The sequence below is a fragment of the Vigna unguiculata genome, chromosome 3 (assembly GCF_037176805.1).
Source record: "Vigna unguiculata cultivar grain cowpea cultivar isolate G323 ecotype 2 chromosome 3, ASM3717680v1, whole genome shotgun sequence".
In the NCBI taxonomy this organism is placed as follows: Eukaryota; Viridiplantae; Streptophyta; class Magnoliopsida; order Fabales; family Fabaceae; genus Vigna; species Vigna unguiculata.
Window position 1 is genome coordinate 58,863,990 of NC_140794.1, and position 22,408 is coordinate 58,886,397.

Below are 22,408 nucleotides of genomic sequence, written 5' to 3' on the forward strand. Positions count from 1 at the left end.
CAAAATAAAAACTTAGAATGAAACTAATTTTATAAACTAATGTTATCTTATTGAAAAATTCAATTTTTTTTTCTTTTAAAAATATTTGTAGAATAATATACTATTGAAGCCTATAAAAAATAGTGAAATAGGAATTAGACCAATTTATAAGCAATGCAGATAATGTATTAATGTTTGTATGTACATTGGTGGATGAGAATTGAGAGGTAGATAAGGATTACCAAAGGCAAGATGTTTGAGGAAGTTTAGATGATAAAGAAATAAATTTTCATATATTATAATTGACCAAAAATAGAGAATCCATGGTGAAAAAGAAGTAAAAAGAGAGCTTTTCTTCTCTTCTCCATGGCCTTCTGATTTCTGTAAACTGAATTACACTCCTCAAATTGGTTAGCTTCCAAGCTTCTATTCTTGGTACTGTGTCTATGTGGACATGATAATGTTCATCTGTTGCTCAAAGTCACAGCAGCTAGTGAGCTTGGAGAATGAAAAATGGTCCTTTCACAAGGACATTTGGTTTCAAATGCACCTTTGGAGTTACTATTTCCTTCCATGAATAAATATCACCTTTGGAGTTACGTCCCTTGCTTCTTACCTGCAATCCATGGATCGATTAACTTTGTAATACCATAGTTTCTTGATAATGATTGCAAGAACTCTATGCACAAAAATGAATGAGAAAAGATTGAAGAGGGAGTGAAAAAAGCAATTGCTTCTTCATTTTGTGACAACAGTCTTTTAGATATTTCTGCCACATACCTCTCTGAAACCATGATCTTCTGACACTACGCCGGATGTGACGCTCATGTCTTTCTAAGAGTTCATCAACTGTGTGCATTTGAGATAGCAGAGGCCCTGAAAACTCTACCTTTTCTCCTTGATCCTGGTAACTCTGTTAAGAGGAAATAAATAAGAAGCATGTCCAGTGAAGAGCACATAAATTGCACATTAGGGAATTAGCAAACTAAGTAAACTTACCAGGTTACTTCTCTTGGATAGTGAGTCTTGCCTGTTATAAAGCGCCATGGAAAGTTCTTGTGAATGGTACTCCTCAGTATCAAATGAATCTGGACGATCAAACTTACTCCATTGATTTTTCATGGAAAGCTTAGAAATTTCAAGTAGGTCGTGGCCCCTAGAGTTGGTGCATGTCCCGAAAAATTCATTATTTTCGTAGTTTCTGGATTCAGAATTATTCCTTGAATTTAGTATAGAAGTTTCCAATGAATTAAAGATATAGCCTCTAGAAATAGACCGACTGTGAGTTCTAATAGAAGTGTCATCTCTACGCCTTTTTGCCCATGCAAAGCCACTTGATTTTGAAACTTGCAATGGCCCAGGAAAGGGAATATCTACTTTAGATGCATTCTTCACATGGGAATCATCCTCTGGTTTACCACTACACTGCTTTGGTGCCTCCTCAACTGTATTAGTGTTCTCTTCTTTAAGGGTGTGGATACATCTATCATCAATCTTTAGGGAAGTTTGAGTTTGAGTTGTCAAATCCTGTAGGAGGAGAATAAGATTCTAGGTGAGATGAAAATCCATTTTTGGTGATTAGGTCACTGTTTGGAAATCAGTGCATAAGAAACACAATGATGGAAGAACAAAAAAAGCAAGCTAGACCTCTGCTGGGGCTAATTTACTCAGTGCTAGTGGCTTTCTTGATGGTTTTCTTGATTCTGGTACACCAGCTCGCCCACCAATTTTTTTCCTGGAAGTTCATCGACGTATAATCTCATGAAAAGGCAACAAATGATGATTGATAAAATGAAAATTTCAAGATTAAATTTTGTTTATGATGTTCAATACTATTGAAAGCTTCATATCCTCTTTTCAGTAAAACTAAACCTTTCTAGTAAAACTCCATAAAATAGTCAGAAAAAAGATGATTGATTTTTACCTTCTTGACTCCTCTTCATGTTTCGCATCAATCTCCTTGCTAGGTGGGTATATTGGTAAGGTTGATGGGTCGCATGCATAAGGTTTTGTTTTGAAATACTGAAAAGTGGTAAAATTATTATTAGAAGGCTAGAAGAGTCCAAAACCATACATCAATGCTGCACATGGTCATAAAATTTGCAGATGGATGACGAACAAATCTGAATATAGGCTAGGACTAATATCACAAAAATGACAGAAAGATTATATGCACAAAAAGATATTATCAAAATCAAAATGTACAAACGCAATCAGGAGACTATGCTCTGTTATAGAGATTAATCACCGAAAAAGAACACTTCAGTAAATCCACTTTAACTCAACTTTATAGAATTAACTCTAAATCCACTTTAGATGGTTGAGTTAGACCTAAATCCATTTTCTAACTATTTTCAACATATAAAAAACCAACATTGCCATGCTGACTTACCTCTAATGAGAGAGCGGAGGAGGCAGTCCCACGTTTGCTTGGTTCGACAGAAAGAAGAGTTTGTAGAAGATTTACACTGGAGATGTGAAAATCTTTAAATGTCTCTCGGAGGCAACTATCGTATGGTTGCTGTGGCTTGAACAATGTTGCATGAGGAAGTCTGGTTTTTTTCCAGTATTCTTCGGGTGGGGAGCCACAGAGCTTGAAAATTTTGTGCAATTGTTCAACCTAATGTATAGCAAAGTTGAATTCAGTATAGATTGAAGAGAACAGTAAAGAACAAAATATTATATTTGTCACTTCCAGTTGATTCGTTTATTATCAATTAGCCGGTTAACAAGCAATCTATGAAGTTCAGTTCCACTCTCCACTGTATCAAGATCATATATAATTAAACACACAACAAGAGCACCCATGTCAAACAAACCAACAGTTTTTGACTGTCACAAAACGTCATGCAATAGGAAGGGGACTATAATTTGTATTCTGAATAATTATTGTCAACAACTACATAGGATTTAATAAAATTAGTATGTAACCGAAACAATGAATGAAACTCAAATTGTCACCAACGAGCATCATTAGAGGGTAATCATCTGAACACAAAATATCAAACAGGGAAGGAAAAAAGTCCATACATTTTGAAAAGTTTACTTTACTACCTCGGTTCTCCCCTGAAGTATGGGCTTCCCAATTAGTAATTCTGCAAATACACAGCCAACACTCCAAATATCCACGGATGGACCATAATCTGTTGAACCGAGCAAAAGTTCTGGAGGACGGTACCATAACGTGACTACACGACTAGTGAGGGGCTGCTTGTTCCCAGAATTGGAAAAATTTGCCAGTCCAAAATCTGCCACCTTCAATATCCCTTCATTATTCACTAAAAGATTTGATCCTTTGATGTCCCGGTGCATCACACCCCGTGAGTGACAGTGCTCAAGACCAGATAACAATTGTTTCATGTAGCATTTGATCTGCACAACAAAATTGTTTCATCCTTTTAGCTAAGCATCACAACATTCAATTGGCACCTTTTTTTGTCTCAGTTCACAAATCACTCAACACTTATCTCACGGTGTCTGAGAAACAAAACAACAAACATGCAACATTCATACCTGTGATTCACTAAACTTGATTTCCGGTCTAGACAAGAGCCCCGTGATGTCGTGCTCCATGTACTCAAACACAAGGTATATGCTACAAGACAATCTAGAAGTAATCAAGCCCTCCAGTTTAATGATGTTTGGATGATCAAGCCTCCTAAGAATCATTATTTCTCGTGCCATAAACCTCACACTCTCCGGCTCAAAATTGTCAAATCTCACCTTCTTCAAAGCTACTATCTTTCCGGTCTCAATCTCCTTTGCTCGGAAAACACTACTATATGTTCCCTGCCCAATCTATTCATCCAGTTTGCAAACATATAAAAGCCAACTTATCAAAACCAATAATAAACATTAGTATATAAAGCAGTACGTTATATACAACTCAAGAGAAACCAATTATTCAATAGCGACAATTTCAATTACATCGTCAAGTTTTTAAGATTTCTGCAACCATAGTTGTGACTGCATTTACGATGTTTTATAACATCAAATATTGTGATAAGTAAATTGAGATGCAATTACAATTGTGTTCGTCTACAAATTTTCTGCAAAACCATTGTGATAAAATTGCTGACCGCAACTACAATTTTTAAATCTTATCTATACCATTCCAAAAAGTTTGAGAAATCTCATCCATGACTCTCATTTTGAAATGCTTCCTAGTTAGTTAAATCACAAAATGAACACCCCGAGATAAACCATTGATAATTTGACATGATGAAATGGTGGCTGGTATTTATACGAACCTTTTCAAGTTTCTCAAATGCGTCAGCTCGAAGAGGGACCCAACCGTGAATGGCCTCACTTGCCACGGCGCTGAGCCACGCCGGCCAACCTGCCGCCGCCTGCTCTCCCTCCACGTACTTGCTCAGGTTACCCAACCTGAAGCTTAGAGACTCACTTCCACCATTGGAACTCGCTCTCCCTGACTCGCCCAACTCGCTCCTACCAGACTCGGTCTTCTTCTTCCTGTTCTTATCCGACTCAACCGAGTGCTCAATCGCAGGCGTGACAGAAACAGCCTGCTTCGCCACCACACACCCCATTACGTTACGCCTCACCGCACCATATCACTCCCAACACCTTCACCTTCCGACCCACCACGCAACCGGTTAACTTCGTCCTGTTCCTCGGATGAAGTTAGCTCCTTTGGGAACCACGGAGAACGAGAGTGAGCATCAGCAACTGTTCAACACCGCAAGGGCAAATGGGTCTGACCTTTTAAACTCACACGACATGAACTCAGACACAGGCACGGACATAAAACTTTGTTTCACTCGCTTTCTCACTTTTTTTTTTTCGTTTCTCCGGTAATTGCGGAAAGAGAGGGTGGATGTTGGGATCTTAATGAGGCTCACTGAAACACAGCGCCGAAATCAACGGAAGGATGAAAGTCTTTTGTGAGTATCTGCCTTTTTGCATGACAACGAACGAACGAACGAACGAAAATGCGAAATACTGGTTTTGTTGTATTTGTAACTACTCAGTACTACTGGTTTGCAAATTTGTATTATAATAGGTTTGTTTTGCCTGTGAGCGTGATGTTGTGTGAAAGGTAAACTACTTGAAAGTAGAGAAATTTTGCATGGGCTTGATTAGAAGAGCGCGTGTGAAATGGGGAGGTTATAGCATATGACAGATATATAAATTAATAAATTCCGTTTTCATTTGGCTTTTGTCGTCATCATGTCAAATTGCTAATCACCAATTATTATCAATCACAATTAATTTGCTTCCACACTGATAAATGGTATTGGGCTGTCGTTGTTGTGTTCATTAATGCGTCTTCCTTGCTTAAATTTCCACTTTCTTTGAATTCAAGATTTGAAGATTATTTTCTGTTCATACTTCATGCACCACTTGACGTGGGAACAGGGTAATAAAAGGGTGATTTTTCGTACTAATCACTTCTTGAAAATAATAAATCATTGTCCCTGAAAAGTTGATAATGGAAGGAAATGTTAGTCTGCATAAAATTCGCTTACTCGAACTGTGTCTGCATAAAACGCTGACATTTTGATGTTTACTTCCGTCAGTTACTGACTTAAAGTCCACGCATTTTGTGTTTGATTTTGATAGGTTGAAATAATAATGGGGCAGGCACTCTCTGAGCACAAAATTTTCTTCGTGGTTTGACACCGGATCATGAAAACAGAACAGTGTCTATCTATCTTGCTTCTATCCTTGGTGTATATATTGACCACAGTTCTCACTTTCTTAAAGATAACGCTTTGGAATGTTTGATATTTTTGAGTGGGTAGAAAGCGTGCTGCTTAGGATATAGCCTCACTACGGAATTCAGAGTCTTGGGACCATTTCTGTAGATTCCAGAAAATCTTCCCAAATTATCCCATTTCAATTTGATGTAGACCAAAAGTATTCAAACGGTCTAGGCTCCTACACATGCTAAATTAGCTTTTACCTCCTATAATTTACTATGTTTCAATAGTTCCTCCTATGTGCACAAGAAAAGGTAAAACCAGACCTTTTTTCCAATTGATAATACAGAAAAAATTAAAAGTGGGGTTTTAATAAATTATTCCTGGTGCTAATGCGTTTAGGAATTCAGTACAATGATTAGGCATGGTGTAAGCATAGCTGACTTGAGTGAAAGAAGGATAGCATGATGATTTGATCACCAAAACCTTGTCTGCATTATTAATGTGGTTACCTTATTTTCAGTATGCTGTTTTCTCAGTATCCTAATGGCGAGGGAAAAGTTTGCAGTGTGGCTCCCACTATATATCCTTTTTTTTCTTTTTTCTCTTTTCTCTTTCTAGTGATAAAAGGAAAGGGGGATCCAACCCAAGCATCCAACAGCTATTTTCACCGTTATGATTACCATTCTATGTAGTTTCCGGAATCCTAGATTTAACAGTCAGAACAGGATAAAGTAAAATATAAGTGAGTAACTTTCCTGATTCTGCAAGTCTTGTTTGTTATTCACCTAAATAATGGTTTGTGCTGTTATGCAAATTGAAGCTTTTTCATAATTTTGTCTATTTAGCCACAGGGAAACATCATACTAGGAAGTCATAATTTAAGGAAATAAGGCTCATAGTTGCTGGATTGAGTCACCAGTAACTGAGATTAATAGTTCTGGGTCAAGATTCAGAATTAGAAACATGAGGTAATAAAAGCTTTTGAATTTTATTATAATGACTGGAGTTTAAATATCAGCATCTTACATTCATTCCTGTATGGAGTTTTCACAAATTAAACCACAAAAGTAGGAAAAAAGATTTTAAAACATGGAAATAAACAAGTATCAAAGTAAATTTTATAATTAAAAAAAAAAAAATCAGGCTTCCTTTTACCAGTTCTACATGTGGTGTCTTTGACATCACTGGTTCACACTGATAATAGTAACTCTTTTTAAAACTTTAAAAGTCGCTTCTCCAACCCCTCCCCCTGAAAAAGAAATGGCTCTGATGATATACATAAAAAAAGGAAAGATGGCTCTGAGAAAAGCCATAATTGCTGCCTCGTGCCTCCCGTGATCTAATCAAGATATCCCTCAAAGCATGAGGAGCACTCAGAAGCAATGATAGAAATAAACAATACCAAAGTGATAACTAATAAATACATCTATAGATGAAACTATGAAAGAAACCCTTACATTAATCAATGTAAATAAATGCAGACAAAGCATTATTCAAATTCACAATTTAAAAGAAAAGAGGATAAGTGGTTAATCACAGAGCTAAAACAGGAAAAAGATCGTCTTTTAGATTTACAACCTTGCACCCATCTTTCCCTGAAAGTTTCAACCCAGTTATAAGAAAAAAATATGAAGATGTACTGCATGTATTTACTGCAGGGTAAACACAAAGCTGAAAAAGTCCCCAGATTTTTAATGTGCCACAGTTGATCAGAGAAAATAATCTTTTCATTGAATGCATTTATTAACCACTCCAGACATTTTGACAAAGTTGGCTTGAGAATAATGACAAACAGTTTAGTGGCATAAGTGGACTTCTTTAATCTTCAATATAGGGTGATCCAAATTGCAACTTGAGGAAGTTGACAAGAAACAGAAAGCCAATGCATGTGCACCTAAACAAGATTAAACTGATAAGCTTAATTTCCAAACAAGGAAACAACTCAAAGAAGTGAGTAAATGTACACCAAAAGAAACAAAGTGAGTAAATGTGATGTTGAACAAAGCATGTGAGTGGAGCTGTTGTGATTAATTTTTGAATTCATTTTTTATACATGGTGGAGGAAGCATCACCCTCTCTTCCACTTGAAAAGATGTCGATGAAACTGAAAACCAACAACAGTGATTAAAAGGAATAAAGAGTAATAAAATGAAGAAGAAAAAGAGGTGGGTGTGGTAGGTTAAAGGTTGGTCACAAGTGGGGATCCATGTCAGGATTTGGTTTATAACTGTGGTTTAGTTGGTGCAAATATTGACTAGAGAACCTACATACGCTTAATGAAACCACAAACACTGAACGACAAGGGAACCATAACACACAAACATTTCCTTCGTTAGTTACTTTATTCTTTTCTTACTCACATTCTGGCCCTGCAACATGTTCATGTTTTTCTCCCTAATCAGTACTCAGGCACAACTTAACTACATCACAAAAGGAGAGGCCAATTCTTCAAATACTTGGTCATAAAATTCGGGTTTTCTTATCTAAAAATCTTGCATTTTCCACTTTTCTTAATGCTTTATGATCTGAAATCTGAAAAAAAAAGGAGAAACAAGTTAGCATTTACGTGATCATTACGTATCTCTGTTGCAATGATAGTAATTAGAGTTTTAAGATCTTTCAGGAAATTCATTATGTATATAGTAGGAGAGTGTTAAAAATTATAGCTTTAAATATTATTTTAGTTCAGTTTGTTGAATTTGGTCTCTTTTATTTTTTGTTTGTTTGATTTGATATCTGATTTATTAAATTAGGTTTAATTTTATCTTTTTATGTTGACGCTGTTTAAATTGATAACAGTAGAATGTACAAATTGATATTTTTCACATGACATAACATTATTTACATTATGAATGCATGTGTTTTGTTCAAATAAGTTATAATGTGAAGAGTGTCATATCATGTGAACAGTACAATCCTACATACTTTGTGGTTATCAAATTAAATACGTGAACATGAAGACAAAATTGAACGAAAAAAAAGGACTAATTTAAACGACATGAACCAAGATTATAAATATAGATGTTATAAGACTTGTATATTGTGTCAAAACTAAAAAATATTTTAAAAAATTATATCACGTAATGAGATTTATATAATAGAATCTATATAAAATAAAATTATGAAGTAAAACGATATTAGGATACATAAAAAATGAAATAGAAACTTATGTTGTGAAAAATGGAAATGATATCATTAGATTTTGTAGTACAATATGAAATAGCAACTAATAATGTATTTAATTATAATCATATTTGAAGCATATCATAAGTTTAATCCACTGAAGATCAGATCATTTCAGAAAAAAAAAAGTTTTTTTTTCAGTAAAACTAATGCAATTTAAGCACATGATTCTTACTTAAATGTACTATTAATAAATAATATTTGGGGTATTTTGCCGAAAGAGAGTTCAGCAGATAAATGTTATGGTGTGAAGTGGTATATAAATATTAGTATCTGTCTCTGAACATTTCTAATTGTTTGTCCAAAGACTGAGTATAAGAAGACCAACTTAATTTGGTAGTAATATTAATTCCATTTGTTAAGTACTACCAACTTAGTTATGGAAACATTTATTTATAAGGAAAAGCAGAAAAACGTCAACGTTTAGTAAGATTATTTATGACTATGGTGGTGGGGTTTACAAAGTTTCTATAAGGTTTTAAGTCAACTTGTGGCCATTATTTTACATTAAAAATATATACCTTTATTAGTTTTGTAGGGTTAGTTTCCAACTTATAACTTTTATATAAAGTAATTGCTTAAAAGGTTATACTAAGGTGATTATTAATTAGTTTATTATAATTATGAGTAAATGTTAAATTCTTTTCTCAAAATTAAAGAATAGAATGATTTTAAATTTTTATGAATTAGAGTTTTTTATTTATATAACTTTAAAGATGTAGTTTAAATATATCTTGATGAAAAAGAAAAAGAGAGAACGTGGTTCCAATTGAAGAAAACCAAAAATTACCATAACCATATATAGTGTATGATCTAAGTTTTCTTATTTTATTTTTCCAAAAAGGTCAAATATCTAATGTATGCACGTTTAAAGATAATTAGTTAAACACTTTGAAATTGGAAACATATCCTCTTCAAATAAATTTAAGGAGAATATATTTTGATAATTTATTCTTGATCAACATTTAGAGTTCAAATTGAGATAAATTAAGTATAGAAATTTATGTAAAATATTCTAATTAAGATAAGATAACTTTTATATAATTATCCGTCTCAATTAATGATTTTTCTATTTTTCTTATTTTGCAATTAATTTTTATTATTGACAATCTCGATCTAAAAGAGATTATGATGCTCAAATCAGATGACAAGGAGATATAAGGTTAATTTAGTGATAAAGTTAGAAGTGAGTCTTAGAAGAGATTATGGATTCAACTATCTTCACTAACATTTAAGAGTTATAATGTTGGTTTAATAAATTTGAAAAGAAGGGTAAGAGAGGTTGTGAGTTCAATTTTCTTCACTAACAAACCTTATAATTAGAACCTTATAATTAGAGGGAAATCAAAGTGTTTTATTTTATCATGTTATCGAGTTAAATTATTCAGCATATTTAAACAATTTTAATCGAAAAGAAAAGAAGAGATGGAAAGAATAAATAAAGGTGTGGGTGAAGGTGGAAAAACGGAGATGAAAGGTAAAAGAAACTCTATTAAGAAAAAAAAAAAGTTTTTTCATGAAGATTGTCCAATAAAAAAAAATACACCAATTATTTCTGCAACATCTCATTCGACAATGTCTGTTTCGTCCATTCTTTTTTTCTAATTTTTTTATGTTTTCATCTCTTAATTTTGTTCTCCAACTTTGTGTGATAAAACCTAAATTAACACTTAAAATGGTACATATAAAATGAAAGTATTTTAGATATATGTTGTATAGGTAATATTGAATGCTTTAAAAATATTATGCAATAACTTTAAGCATCAAGAATTTAATGGTAGAAATAGTATATAAGATAAACCCTATTTACTTAAAACCTTGTGTTGCGTTAGTGTTTGAAGGGAGAATGTTGGTCCTTCTACTATTAAAATATTATTTTGATACAAAAGGAAATGGTTCTTTCTCTCTTAATTATGAGCCATTAATCACCCACCTTCCCTTTTAGAGTCCATGAAATAATGTTTTTTGTGTTCTTATTTGGAAGATTAATGAATACACCCAATTTTGTAATATCCCATGTAACATCCCTGTGGTGGTAAAATAACATCAGATGGTGTTATAGAGATAAATCCTAACTGCATTATGCTAAGTGGATTAATTTAGAATGTTGAAAAAAAGCCACTCTCAAAAGTGTACACATGATATGTTTCTATTATAAGTTGAATGAAACACAAACTACTAAAAATTTTTCTGTATATCAAAATTTGTTTTCTGCAAGTTCTGCAATATCCACAAGTAATCTTTCTTGGTCCTTTGGGACATCAGTTTAAAAGGGACAATTCTTTTATCATTTTGTTCAGGGTGCCATGGATGGCCCTACTCCCTCACACTCACATACCTTTCAACTATGAAAATAATAAATGCAATATTAAAAGGCTTTGTAGCATTTCAAAAGTACTTTATACTTGTTAGAAATCAGAAAAAGTAAAAGACGATAAACAAGTTATTTTAAATATATTTTTTCATATTTTTATTTACTTTTAATCTAAAGATTAGAAATGAATCACTTGTTAAAATTATCTATTACAAAATTAAAAAATAGAAATAGAACACAACTCTTTTAAACGGTTCTGAAAAGTGGCCAAGGAGACCCCATCAATGTATTGGATTAATCGTTTGAGAGATAGATCACAGACCAACACACATTTAAAAAAAAAAATATTATATATAGTTAACCCAATTTGACAAATCTAATCAAATTTAAAACTTGTTAGATAAAAATAAATAAATAAATGAAACAGTGAATAAAGTTTTAAAAAAAATAATGGAATTTGATAGCTCAAAATTTAAGATATTATTTGAAATAACTAATATTCAAAATAAAGTTCTAACATCACCAAAGATCCATAAATAAAAATTAAACAACACATATTAGTAAACTAATTTAAAAGGCAAATATATATATATATATATATATATATATATATATATATATATATATATATACACACACACACACACACTAAAAAAATCGGACCAATTCAATCGTTTTTATTGATCCAGTCAGATTCAACTGGATCAACCTGGATTGGCTATATTTCCGGTCTGAATATCAACCCGTGACTTGGGACCCATTTGAACCAGCTGGGTAAGCCTAGTTTTTACAACTTTGATTTTAAACCCATTCCCAAAGACTTTCAAAATGACCAGATTTTACTTATCTCCAGGCAGGGATACCATGTTCATGGACCAAAAATAAGAACTGAAAAATAGGCCTTCTCCTGTTTAACTAATTAAGCAAACGATCTCAACCATGTATCAGAAAATGAAAAAAAAATATATCATACAAATCTATAATTACCCCACAAATGCAAGTTTCTTATTAAATATAAATTATTGATTTTGTCATTGATCATAGAGTTTTTTTTCCCTCTTACCTTAGAGGTTACTTTAAAGAAGTCAGAAACCTAGAATTACACTTAACAACTAGTCTAGATGCCAATCCTCACGCTAAACCAAATGATATGATATAAAGTGAAACAATTGTTTTTTGTCTAAAACTTAAGAGATTTGGCATGAGGTTCTGTTTTCAATACATTATGCTGTAAAGTTGCTTACTACAGCTGAGATTCATCCCTGTGGCAACTTACAAGCATCTTTGTCATCTTTTGGTTTAAATTTGCCAAGCTTCTCAGCAATAGTTCTGCAACGACACTGATTTCCCGGCCGCGCCACATCGCCGTAAACAGCCATCTCAATTATATCAAGCTCCTTATCTGCTAATTGATCAAAAGTAGAATATTGAGATAAGAAACATGATTGTTATGCAGAAATTTGAACACTGCACAATTTACTTGTACAACACTATACCTATAAGTAATTGTGAATTAGACATATAATTCCAATGAACATGTCAATAATTGATCAGGCCTAGATCTGTTAGAAAAAATAGAGAGGAAACTAGAGAGAAAAAAGAGGAGATTTTATTGCATTTGGGACACGAAAAAGATGGATTGATTATTCTTTTATATTAGAGTAGGTTCTACTTTACATGTAAACTCACTCCCTTTCATCTCCAGCATCCCCCTTAGAAAAATCTGAACACATTTTCTGTATATCAAGTATTTTTCTTAATCTTGTAACATCTTTAACCTTGAGGAGCTTAATGAAAAATGAAAACGTCTTGTGTCTTGTGTCTTCACATGAACTACCTCCACCTTTTTCTCATCAACTTTTTTCTTAAACTCGAATGTCCACTGAACTTTAATTGCTTCATGACCTTTAGGAAGTTTTGATAAATTCCAAGTGTCCTTCACAATGTTTTAATTCTTTCTCCATGAATTGTTTCCACCTTTTGTGCTCCATGGATTCATCAAAGGTTAGGCGTTCACAGTCAACAAAAAAGACAAAACAAATCATAAAATAAATTCAATTTGAACATATCTCTTAAAATGCTTCTCATTTTGCTTGGCTTTTCTTTCTGCCAATTCCATGTTTCTTCCTCATTCTACATCTCTGTTTATAATAATCTTTCCATTGTTTGAATTATAAAACTAGTAATCTTCTGAACTCACATCATAGCCAAGGACCACATGTTTCCCACTTCTATTGTCAAGCTAGAATCTTCCTTTGTTAGGTACATGAGCATACACCATGCTCCCAAAGACTCTTAAATGGTCAACTCTTGGATTTTTCTATTATCAAGCTTGGATCTTCCATGCTTCTTGGCTTTTGACATTCCTTGTAGGAGAGTGGTTAGACAAATAACCTGTACATGAAACAGCATTGGCTCAAAACTTCTTGGGCATAGATTTAGATTTCAATATCCTTCTACTCATGCTAAGAATGACACCACCTTTTCTCTTTCAAGACATTTTGCAGTGGAGTTCTATGACCAGTAGAGGCTGACAAATTCCAATATTTGTAACAAAATTCATTGAATTCTTTTTATGTCAATTTGTCTCCTCTATCATATCTTAAAACCTTATTTATTAGCCACTCTCCTTTTCTACAAGAGCTTTTTATTTTTATTTTTAAATAACAAATGTCTAATTTTTTCTTCAAAACATTATACCCAACTTTTCCCATTAAAAAACATCAACAAAGGGCAAAAAAACCTTTTTTACCAAATGAAAGAGGATGCACTACACATTGGAATGCACAAGTAGAACAAGCTCTTTTGCTCTTGATTCAGCTTCTATAGGAAATCTTCATTTTGCATGCTAGCTATAAAGTCATGTTTCACACAATTTATAGTGTGGTTCATGTGAAACATCCCCATTACCGTACTCTCATCTCCTAAGGACTTAACTTGAGTACTCAAAAATTAAAAATGATCAAGACCAAACCTCATATGTCAACACCGTGTTTTAAAGTGAACAACATTCTATTTCTTGACAAAACGACATTTAGAGTTTTGATCTTAAGCCAAAACAGTTATCTTTCATGAGAATTTAATATGCCTTCTCAATAAGTTGTTGCAAACTAAAAATATCACTTCTTAGTTTGGAAATATAATAGACATCCTTGATTAATTTATGAGTACCATCTTTTAAGGAAATCATAATTGTACCTTTCTCTTGGATTATGTGTCTTGGAAGAATCACCAAAGAAAACATTCTCTTTCACCTTTTCTTCAAGCTGCACAAAGCTCCCCCTTGTAATTACGAATGATTACTTGGTCCGTTGCAAGATGCCATAAGATTTAATGATCTTTCTATTCATTACTAAGTGCTAGCAATTGTGCGAACTCTTCATCTTCTTCTTTCACACCAACAGGAGTAGCCTTTTTCTTCAACACTGGTTTTACAGTCACCAGAAAAAAAAATGGTCATACTGTGACAATTATAACATTCAACATTTGGTTTTATACTCCATAGAAAATGACCATATTTACGGCATGATATCATTCAACATTAGATTATCACACCTCCTTTCATTTGTTCTACCAAAATTACTTTTTCCTTTTTCTCTTCCATGATATGTAGTGGGTTTCCTTTCATTATTATAAAAATTGTCATAGACTCATCTTTCTCTTCTTTGGCCACAACCACATCCTCTTCCAAGACAATGTCCTTTTTGGTTTTTTCTCCTCCATTTTCTTTCAAAGAATCTTTGACGTTGAGGACTTTTTCTAAACACTCATCATGTCTTCTTTTGAACCTTTCTTCATAAGCTTGAAGTGAAACCATCAATTGGTCAGCAATTCTATGTCCTTTGACCCTTCAACTGCACAAACCACAAAATCAAATTTTATTGTTGACAATGAAGAATCTTCTACACCGCAAACGTCTTCCACATTCTCTCCATAATTCATAATTTGATTTACAATCATTATCACCTTATTGTTAAAATAAGAAATCAATTCAATCACCTTCATATGCAAGGATTCAAACCCTCCACAAAGAATTTGTAGGCACACCTTCATTACCTTGTCAACACCTTAAAAGGAGTTTTTCAAAATCTCCCAAGCTTGCTTGGAGGTGAATGCATTAGACACCATCTCAAACATGATGTCCTCAAAACCTTCATAGGTAATGGTAAGTGCTTGTTGATCCTTCTTCTTTATCATCAACAAAGCCTCACTCTCATTTGGAGACAAAGTATTCTCAATGTCATGTTGGGTATAACATTTATCTACAACCTCCCAAGCATCTTGGTACCCCAGCAAGGCCCAGCAAGGCCTTCATCTGACCGCACCAATTGCCATATAGGTAAAATGAGCGACTTGAAACAAGTTCAAGATTCTGTTTGTCATCTATCAACTCAACAAGTGTATATCTCTCAATTATCAAAGCCTAAACTCTGATACCACTTTGTTAGAAAAATAGATAGGAGACTAAAGAAAATAAAGGAGGATTATATTATATTTGGCATACTAGTTGCATGGATAGGAACTCTATTTATAATAAGATTAACCCATAACTATTACATGAATTTTGACAAGACACGCCAAATAATCACAATGTAAATAACCCTTCGGATACCTGATAGTTACATAAAATAATACTGCTTGATTTATATTAACTCACGCCCTTTTATCTTTTCACAACCCTTCATTTTGTAATATTATTTCCAATAAATATCATCAAACAGAAAAGGGTCCTAAGTGTAATGCAACAACAATTCTTTTAACGGGATACAGTGAATAAACTACCCATCACAATATTAAGTCCGGGATAGTGACCGCCAATACATCCACTTAAGATCAATCTAAAAATGTATTGCCAACTAATTTTGGAGATCTTCAGAATCAGGGTGGCCAATTGAAGATAACTAGAACGAAACATTCTTAATTGATTCAGTTAAAATGAAGCATTAGCTAAACTAAGAAATTCACGTAAAACAAATGAAAGGAAACTAAGACATTAATAGAGAATTTCATCTAACTGCTTTCATTATTTTTTACAAAGGTGAAGTAGTCCATAACTCATAATGTGCAGAATGCAAAAAGTGCAGGCAAAAGCTTCTAGTGATGAAATTGAGGGACATGAAATGTGTAAAGCATTCAGAAAATCCCAATCCGGGCAACCAAGACACTTCAAAAAATTGTGCAGATACTCTTCAATGATGCAAGCAATAAATTAAAAAAGCCAGCAATTGAAAGAATCACAACTATTACCTACAATTTGGGTTGTATGTCGAAGAGGATTGAGGTTCTAACTTTACTAAGGTGACTGAGTTCGAAAAAAGGAATTGAGATTCTCAGTCCCTAAAAATAATACTATCATTCGTTCCTCCATGATGAACAGACCTGGATAAAGGAATTCCTCAAGCCAGGGATGGGTAAAATGCATAATAGGAGGATAAAGTGTAATATCTAAACTGATATTACACGATCCTCTCACCCAAGCTCCCTATACTGTAAACAGAACCCACACAACTCTCACGTACCACCAAGATCACTCTTGCAATACTCACTCACAACTTCAAAGGAAGATTGTAGAGGTTTCACAAACTAGAAAACTCTCATACCCCTTCAAAAGCACATACAAGACCAATTTATAATTCTGATTCAACAAAAACCAGAATTAACTAAACAGAATTATTGGGTTCTGTTTTACAAGGTTGTTATTACGACAACTATTACATAAAGAAAAAGTGAAATGCAGAGATAGACAAACAAAGAAGCAGACATACCAGTAAAATTAACCTCACAAGAGTAGTCTTTCAATTGATCAGCATCAATGTCATATTTGTCCGATTTGAGTCTGTTAACTCTTGACTGAAGTATTTGACAATTATCCGCTGTTGACTCACCACCTACACCCCAATATCACAACACAATTAGATAATTATCAAATTATCAAATAGCAAGCCTAATTGTCTATTTTCGAAGGCAAACCTAATACAAACAACACAGGTTTTAACTGGAAATTTGTACCAATTTTCATTTAAAAAAAAAAACAATTGAAACTATCATTATCATTTTAATTTAGTTCTATCTTCAGTCACTTCCCAGATTATTCTCTTAACTAAAAAGTGTGATAGTCATAGAAGAAGAATAGAGTATGCAAATGCCGCAGAAGAAATGAATGGATTAAAAAAAAGAATGAAACCTTTGGAAAACGGAATGATGTGATCGTATTCGTAGCAGAGGCAGCCGATGCAGTTGTAAAAACGTTTGCAGACAATGTTACCGGCGGCGTCTTTGCGCCACCTCTCAGGGTGACGGCCAGGGACAATATCAGCCTTGGACCAACAAATGGCCTTGGCGTTTGAATCGAAAAACCTGGGTCTTTTCTCGCCGTCGCCACGAGAACGAGGCGGAGAAGAACTCATCCTCCTCCACACTCTACACTACAGGGAGCGAGGAATCAGGAAAAAACAGCGGAAGAAGAAGCATCTGTTTTTATTTTTGTTTTAATAAATGGCATGAATCTCTTAATATTCTAATAATATATAATTTATTAAAACAAAAAAAATATTTTAATATAAAATAAATAAATAAGTATATAATATATTATTGAAACTCTTAACTTATTTTTAATGATTTTAGTATAAAAAAAACTAAGAGTATAATAGTTGTTTTATTTATAATATAAAAAAATACATGTTTATTTTTAAATGAATGTGGCGTATTTTTCATTTATAATATATTTTTTCTAACATTACGAAGCAAATATTAATTTCATTTGTGATATTAGTGCTATTGCTATTAGGATGCTATTATATCACTAAATTGGATTAAATCATTCAACTTTTAACTTATAAAAAGTTTTTAATTTTTCTTTTAGTTTTTATAATTTTCTATTTAAGTTCTAGGGAATATATTATTAGAATATGATAAAGTATCAATGTGGAAGAACGTTGAACAATAAAATAACTGCATGTATAACAAATTAATTGACTAACACAATAGTTTTATCAATGACACATTTATAATGTTGAAAACATGACAAGGAATGATAAAATCTACCTTTAAGGAAGAAAACTAAACCATTAGAGAAAGGACTAGCATCCATGGGAGAACAAAAGAAAAGGTGTTTACTCCTTTTGTTTCCATATCCTTTAACAAATAAATATACTCCCGGAGACATTTTTTCTACAATATTTTTTTTTTTTAAGATTTTTTATTAATTGAGGTTACAACCTCTTGTTTGAATATTACTTTTTTTATGAGAATTTTTTTTCTTTATAAAACATGGCACTAATATTAAATTGAATAAGAAAAATTGAATTGAAAGCATTTTTTAATCATAAAAAACGACCTTATACCTAACTATAATCATAAAAAAAGTATTTGTTATTTCTTCAAGATGTGAGGACATCACCTCGTAAAATGTTAATTTTAAGAGCCTATACAATTCACTTGATTTAATTAATTTTAGCTTTGAAATGTATCAATGAATTATGCATACAACACATAATAAAATTTACCTAGTAAAAGTTTTTAAATATACCCTTTTAGTGTATACATTTGTTCTCAATCAATTTCAAAAAATTGTTTCGTCCTTAAACAAAATTGAATATCTATTTCGTCCCTGCATCTTAAAAGAATGATGTAAAATATCTTTCTCAAAGCACATTAAGGATACGTATAGTTCGTTGTTGTTGGTGCTTTTACATGACTTAGACCAAACAATATAATGTTCAACCTGTAAATAAATAAAAAAAATTGAACACAAAAAATGTATTTAATCCTATATAATATCTATAATATCTAAAAGACAAAAATTGATAACATAAATATTTATATTGTATAATTAAACTTAATTATAACAATATTCATTGCTCTGATCTGAGATAGTATTTTATTTTAACGATTGAATTTCTTTCTTAAACTTCATAAACTAAATATTTAATTCTTTTATAACATTTATTTTAATTATTACATTAATTAGCAAAATAAAACTACAACATCTATTAAATTATGTATTAATTTTATTTTATTTTCATTTTTTAAAGTATTTCAAGATACGAGATTAAAATAGGAATATACAATGTAAAAATTATAGTAACTAAATCTTAAAGTATAATTAAATCAATTACTTTACTATTAAAAAAATTAAGATTGAAAACCAAAATAATATATTTTTATTAATAGTTAACAATAAAAAATTGTATACAAAGATCATATAAATATTTTTATTTATGTTACATTTCATATTTAGCAAAAATATAAATATATATATATATATATATATATATATATATATATATATATATAAGCTTTCCAAATTTTAATTGACTTTTAGTTTCTATTCAACAGAAAAAGGTAATTAATTACATTCTATTTGGATAAGGAAATAAATAAAACAGAAAATAAATAAATAGAATTAAAATGAATTAAAATTAAAAAAGCACGTACATTTTGATGATGGAAATAAGGAAGAAAGTTCGTTAGATTGAAAGATGAAAACATTCATATAACTTTGTTTTTAAAAAGATCACTTACTACATTTCACATACCAAAAGGTGAAAAAAGACGGAGAAAAATATCTTCCAGAAAGACAGGTACAAACCCAAAAATATAAGCAATTTCTTTAAATTTTGGAAACAAATAAATGAAAAATAAAAACAAGAAAAATAAATAACCCAACCTTAACAAAACCTAAAACATTCATAATACATGTGGTAAAACGACTATTTATTCAAAATTAAAAATATAATATAAACAAAATTTACTAAATTTCATAAATATTTTGTAATAAATAATTGATCTCTAAAAAACTATATGAAATTAAAGTTATAAAATATTAAAGTAAAACATAGACTCTACATATTTAAGTACACATGAAGGGCAATCATTGTAAATTAAATAACATGGTAGAGACAATAAAATAGTCTAAATGAAAAATAAATACAATTTCCTAATACAAAACAAAGACATAATATTCAAAATCAATTAGACATGATACGCTTTTATAATTTTTATTGACATAATAACATCGCCAAAGACCTTAAAGTCGACAAACTTCCATTATAATATCATATTATAATATCAATAAATTATGAGTAAAACATCACAATAATAAGCATTATACAAACTCAAAGTATCACTTCACCTAAACACATTTAAACATCGTGTCACAGAAAATTCCTTTTAAGCTTTTAAGTAAATGAAAAATTTTCAAAACAAAAATAAAATCCGTTTTCAATTATAAATATATTACTAGATTTGATGATAAAAAAAATTATCTCTTGAATCGTCCCTCTGATTACCGGTTTATCATGAAGTCTCATCATGAAACAGCATAATATCATAACAAAAATACTCATCATTCATCATATCATACCAAAATTAATTCCCACATACTCTTCCTTTCATAATAAAATCACAGGACAACAGAAAAACACAATTGTTAAGACTAGTCTGACTAAAATCTATAAGCAGTTCTTGAACAAACCAAAGTTTACAAAAATAATTTTGCTTAAATAGAAACAAGAAACAACCAACACGAAAAGCTAATTCTTCGGCCCAATATCCTTCAAAGCACAAATCTGTTCCTCACCCATAGCAGACATCACAGACACAACAAGGTCCTTGCCCTCAGCAAATCCATCCTTTATCTGCAAAGAGAAACCAACAAAACAAACCCAATCAGAGATACTAACAAAAAACAACTTATACCGGTCAATCCAAAAGGTGGAAAATATCCAAAATTGAGCCAACCTGAGTCAGAAGACTCTCATCAGTAGGGAGCCTGAGGTCATCCTTAGTGTTCCCATTTTCAGTAAGCAGACTCACCTACAATAATTTTAGTAGCGAACCCATGTTCAGAGTTCATAACAGAAGCCAAACTAATTTCACCATTTACAATGATTATAAAAAGGGAAAAATCTGAACAGAAACATCAACTCACAAATCCATCCTCAGAGATATCAATGAGCTGGTAGTCAGTACGATTCACATGAGGAACCTAAAATCCATAATTTGCAAAAACATAGGAAAAACATTGCCCAGGTTAGGCTAATCTACTACAACAACAAAAATCAAAAATGAAAATTTAAAAGATCAAATCATGCATACATCACAGTTGTGAGAGGAGGGCACAATATCCTCAAGTTTCTTGGCAGTGAAAATATCAATTCCAACAAAATGACATTTAGCGTGACCGTGCTTTCCAGTTTTGGAAGTGGAAACTTCCACAACCTGTTAATATACATAACATAAAGGAGCGACAAAAATCAATAACAGAGACAGGACATAAAATCAACGGCAGATCTATCAAAGAATAAATAAATTAATGGCGGCGAAGGCCCCAACAACACCGGAATTGTAAAAGTATATTACCAGAATTATAAGAGCATACTAGGATCTAAGAAGCAGAAATCATAAAAAAAAAAATGCAAAAAGTAATTTAGGGTTTGACAAAATAATCGACCTTGCAGGGGCGGGCTTTGATGACTATGTAACCATTCTTGCGAATGGTACCGGCTTGCTGAGGGTAGGTTTTGGACGCTCCGGCGTCGGCCTTGGACTCAAAATGGTGCTCTTCGTCCGACATGGCTTGGATTGAAGAGGGAAGATTTGAGAAGTGGCGGAGAAGAGCAAAGTGAGGATACACAAGTACAGATCTCTGTGCCTATATAATATATTCCTTCGCCACCAAACTGAACCTATCCATTTAGGGTTTTATTTTCCTTTGTGTATCAGATCTTCTTTTGTTTGCTTCTACACCGTTGGATCTTTTCCATGCGTCAGATGGACGCTATTATAATTGGGCTTCAGCCCAACAAAAATAATCCAGCTGCGAAAATAAATAGAAAAAAAATAAAATAATATATTTCTTTCTGCATCATGCTAAAATGACCCTTTTAACCTTTGGTGAGAAGGGAATAAAAATTTAAAATATATTCAATCTTTCTCTTAATTTTTTTTATGATAATAGTTTAACTCACTTCTTTTATCTATTATTTTCATCACTCTTAAATTATTTATTTTAATTTTTTTTAATAATATAGTGATAATCTAAAATAATAAATTAAAAATGAGTAAAAAGAAAAAGATCAAAATATTATTTTCCTTTTTTCTTACCCTTCCTTAAACAATTGTGTTCTCTCCCAAAACATTTTTTTATATTCTAGACTAGAAGGAACTTCAAATTCGAAAGTAATTTTTGAAATATACATTCCAAAACATAATATAGATAGTATAATTTAAAATGTTTTTTAATACATTTTAAATTGTACAAAAA

At 32.0% G+C, this 22,408-nt stretch overlaps 3 protein-coding genes across 8 annotated transcripts; all 3 read right to left on the reverse strand.

Annotated features, from left to right (window-relative positions):
- Window positions 1–250: 250 nt before the first annotated feature.
- On the reverse strand, window positions 251–5,083 carry LOC114179417 (protein IMPAIRED IN BABA-INDUCED STERILITY 1-like). Its single transcript, XM_028065757.2, has 9 exons — window positions 4,230–5,083; window positions 3,493–3,777; window positions 3,034–3,351; window positions 2,372–2,599; window positions 1,904–2,001; window positions 1,627–1,714; window positions 979–1,506; window positions 760–892; window positions 251–595 (listed from the first exon to the last, which is right to left on the reverse strand). Exons 1-9 carry the CDS (start codon window positions 4,527–4,529, stop codon window positions 576–578), a joined length of 1,998 nt encoding a protein of 665 aa, XP_027921558.1. The 5' UTR covers window positions 4,530–5,083; the 3' UTR covers window positions 251–575.
- A 7,042-nt stretch (window positions 5,084–12,125) lies between these two features.
- LOC114178898 (HNH endonuclease domain-containing protein) lies at window positions 12,126–17,624 on the reverse strand. 6 transcript variants are annotated; one of them, XR_014994072.1, is made up of 5 exons: window positions 17,327–17,623; window positions 16,908–17,030; window positions 14,341–14,567; window positions 13,343–13,536; window positions 12,126–12,544 (listed from the first exon to the last, which is right to left on the reverse strand). XR_014994072.1 is itself a non-coding variant. In XM_028065045.2 (3 exons), the coding sequence occupies exons 1-3, from the start codon at window positions 17,547–17,549 to the stop codon at window positions 12,399–12,401; spliced, it is 495 nt and encodes a 164-aa protein (XP_027920846.1). In that variant the 5' UTR covers window positions 17,550–17,623; the 3' UTR covers window positions 12,126–12,398. The 6 variants fall into 6 exon arrangements, 2 of the variants coding, with proteins under 2 accessions (XP_027920846.1, XP_027920847.1); XR_014994073.1 differs by having other exon boundaries at window positions 12,441–12,547; XR_014994075.1 differs by lacking the exon at window positions 13,343–13,536 and having other exon boundaries at window positions 12,126–12,547; window positions 17,327–17,624.
- Window positions 17,625–20,470: 2,846 nt separating this feature from the next.
- LOC114179234 (eukaryotic translation initiation factor 5A-2) lies at window positions 20,471–21,867 on the reverse strand. Its single transcript, XM_028065496.2, has 5 exons — window positions 21,596–21,867; window positions 21,241–21,363; window positions 21,074–21,130; window positions 20,884–20,958; window positions 20,471–20,780 (listed from the first exon to the last, which is right to left on the reverse strand). Exons 1-5 carry the CDS (start codon window positions 21,716–21,718, stop codon window positions 20,676–20,678), a joined length of 483 nt encoding a protein of 160 aa, XP_027921297.1. The 5' UTR covers window positions 21,719–21,867; the 3' UTR covers window positions 20,471–20,675.
- Window positions 21,868–22,408: the final 541 nt, after the last annotated feature.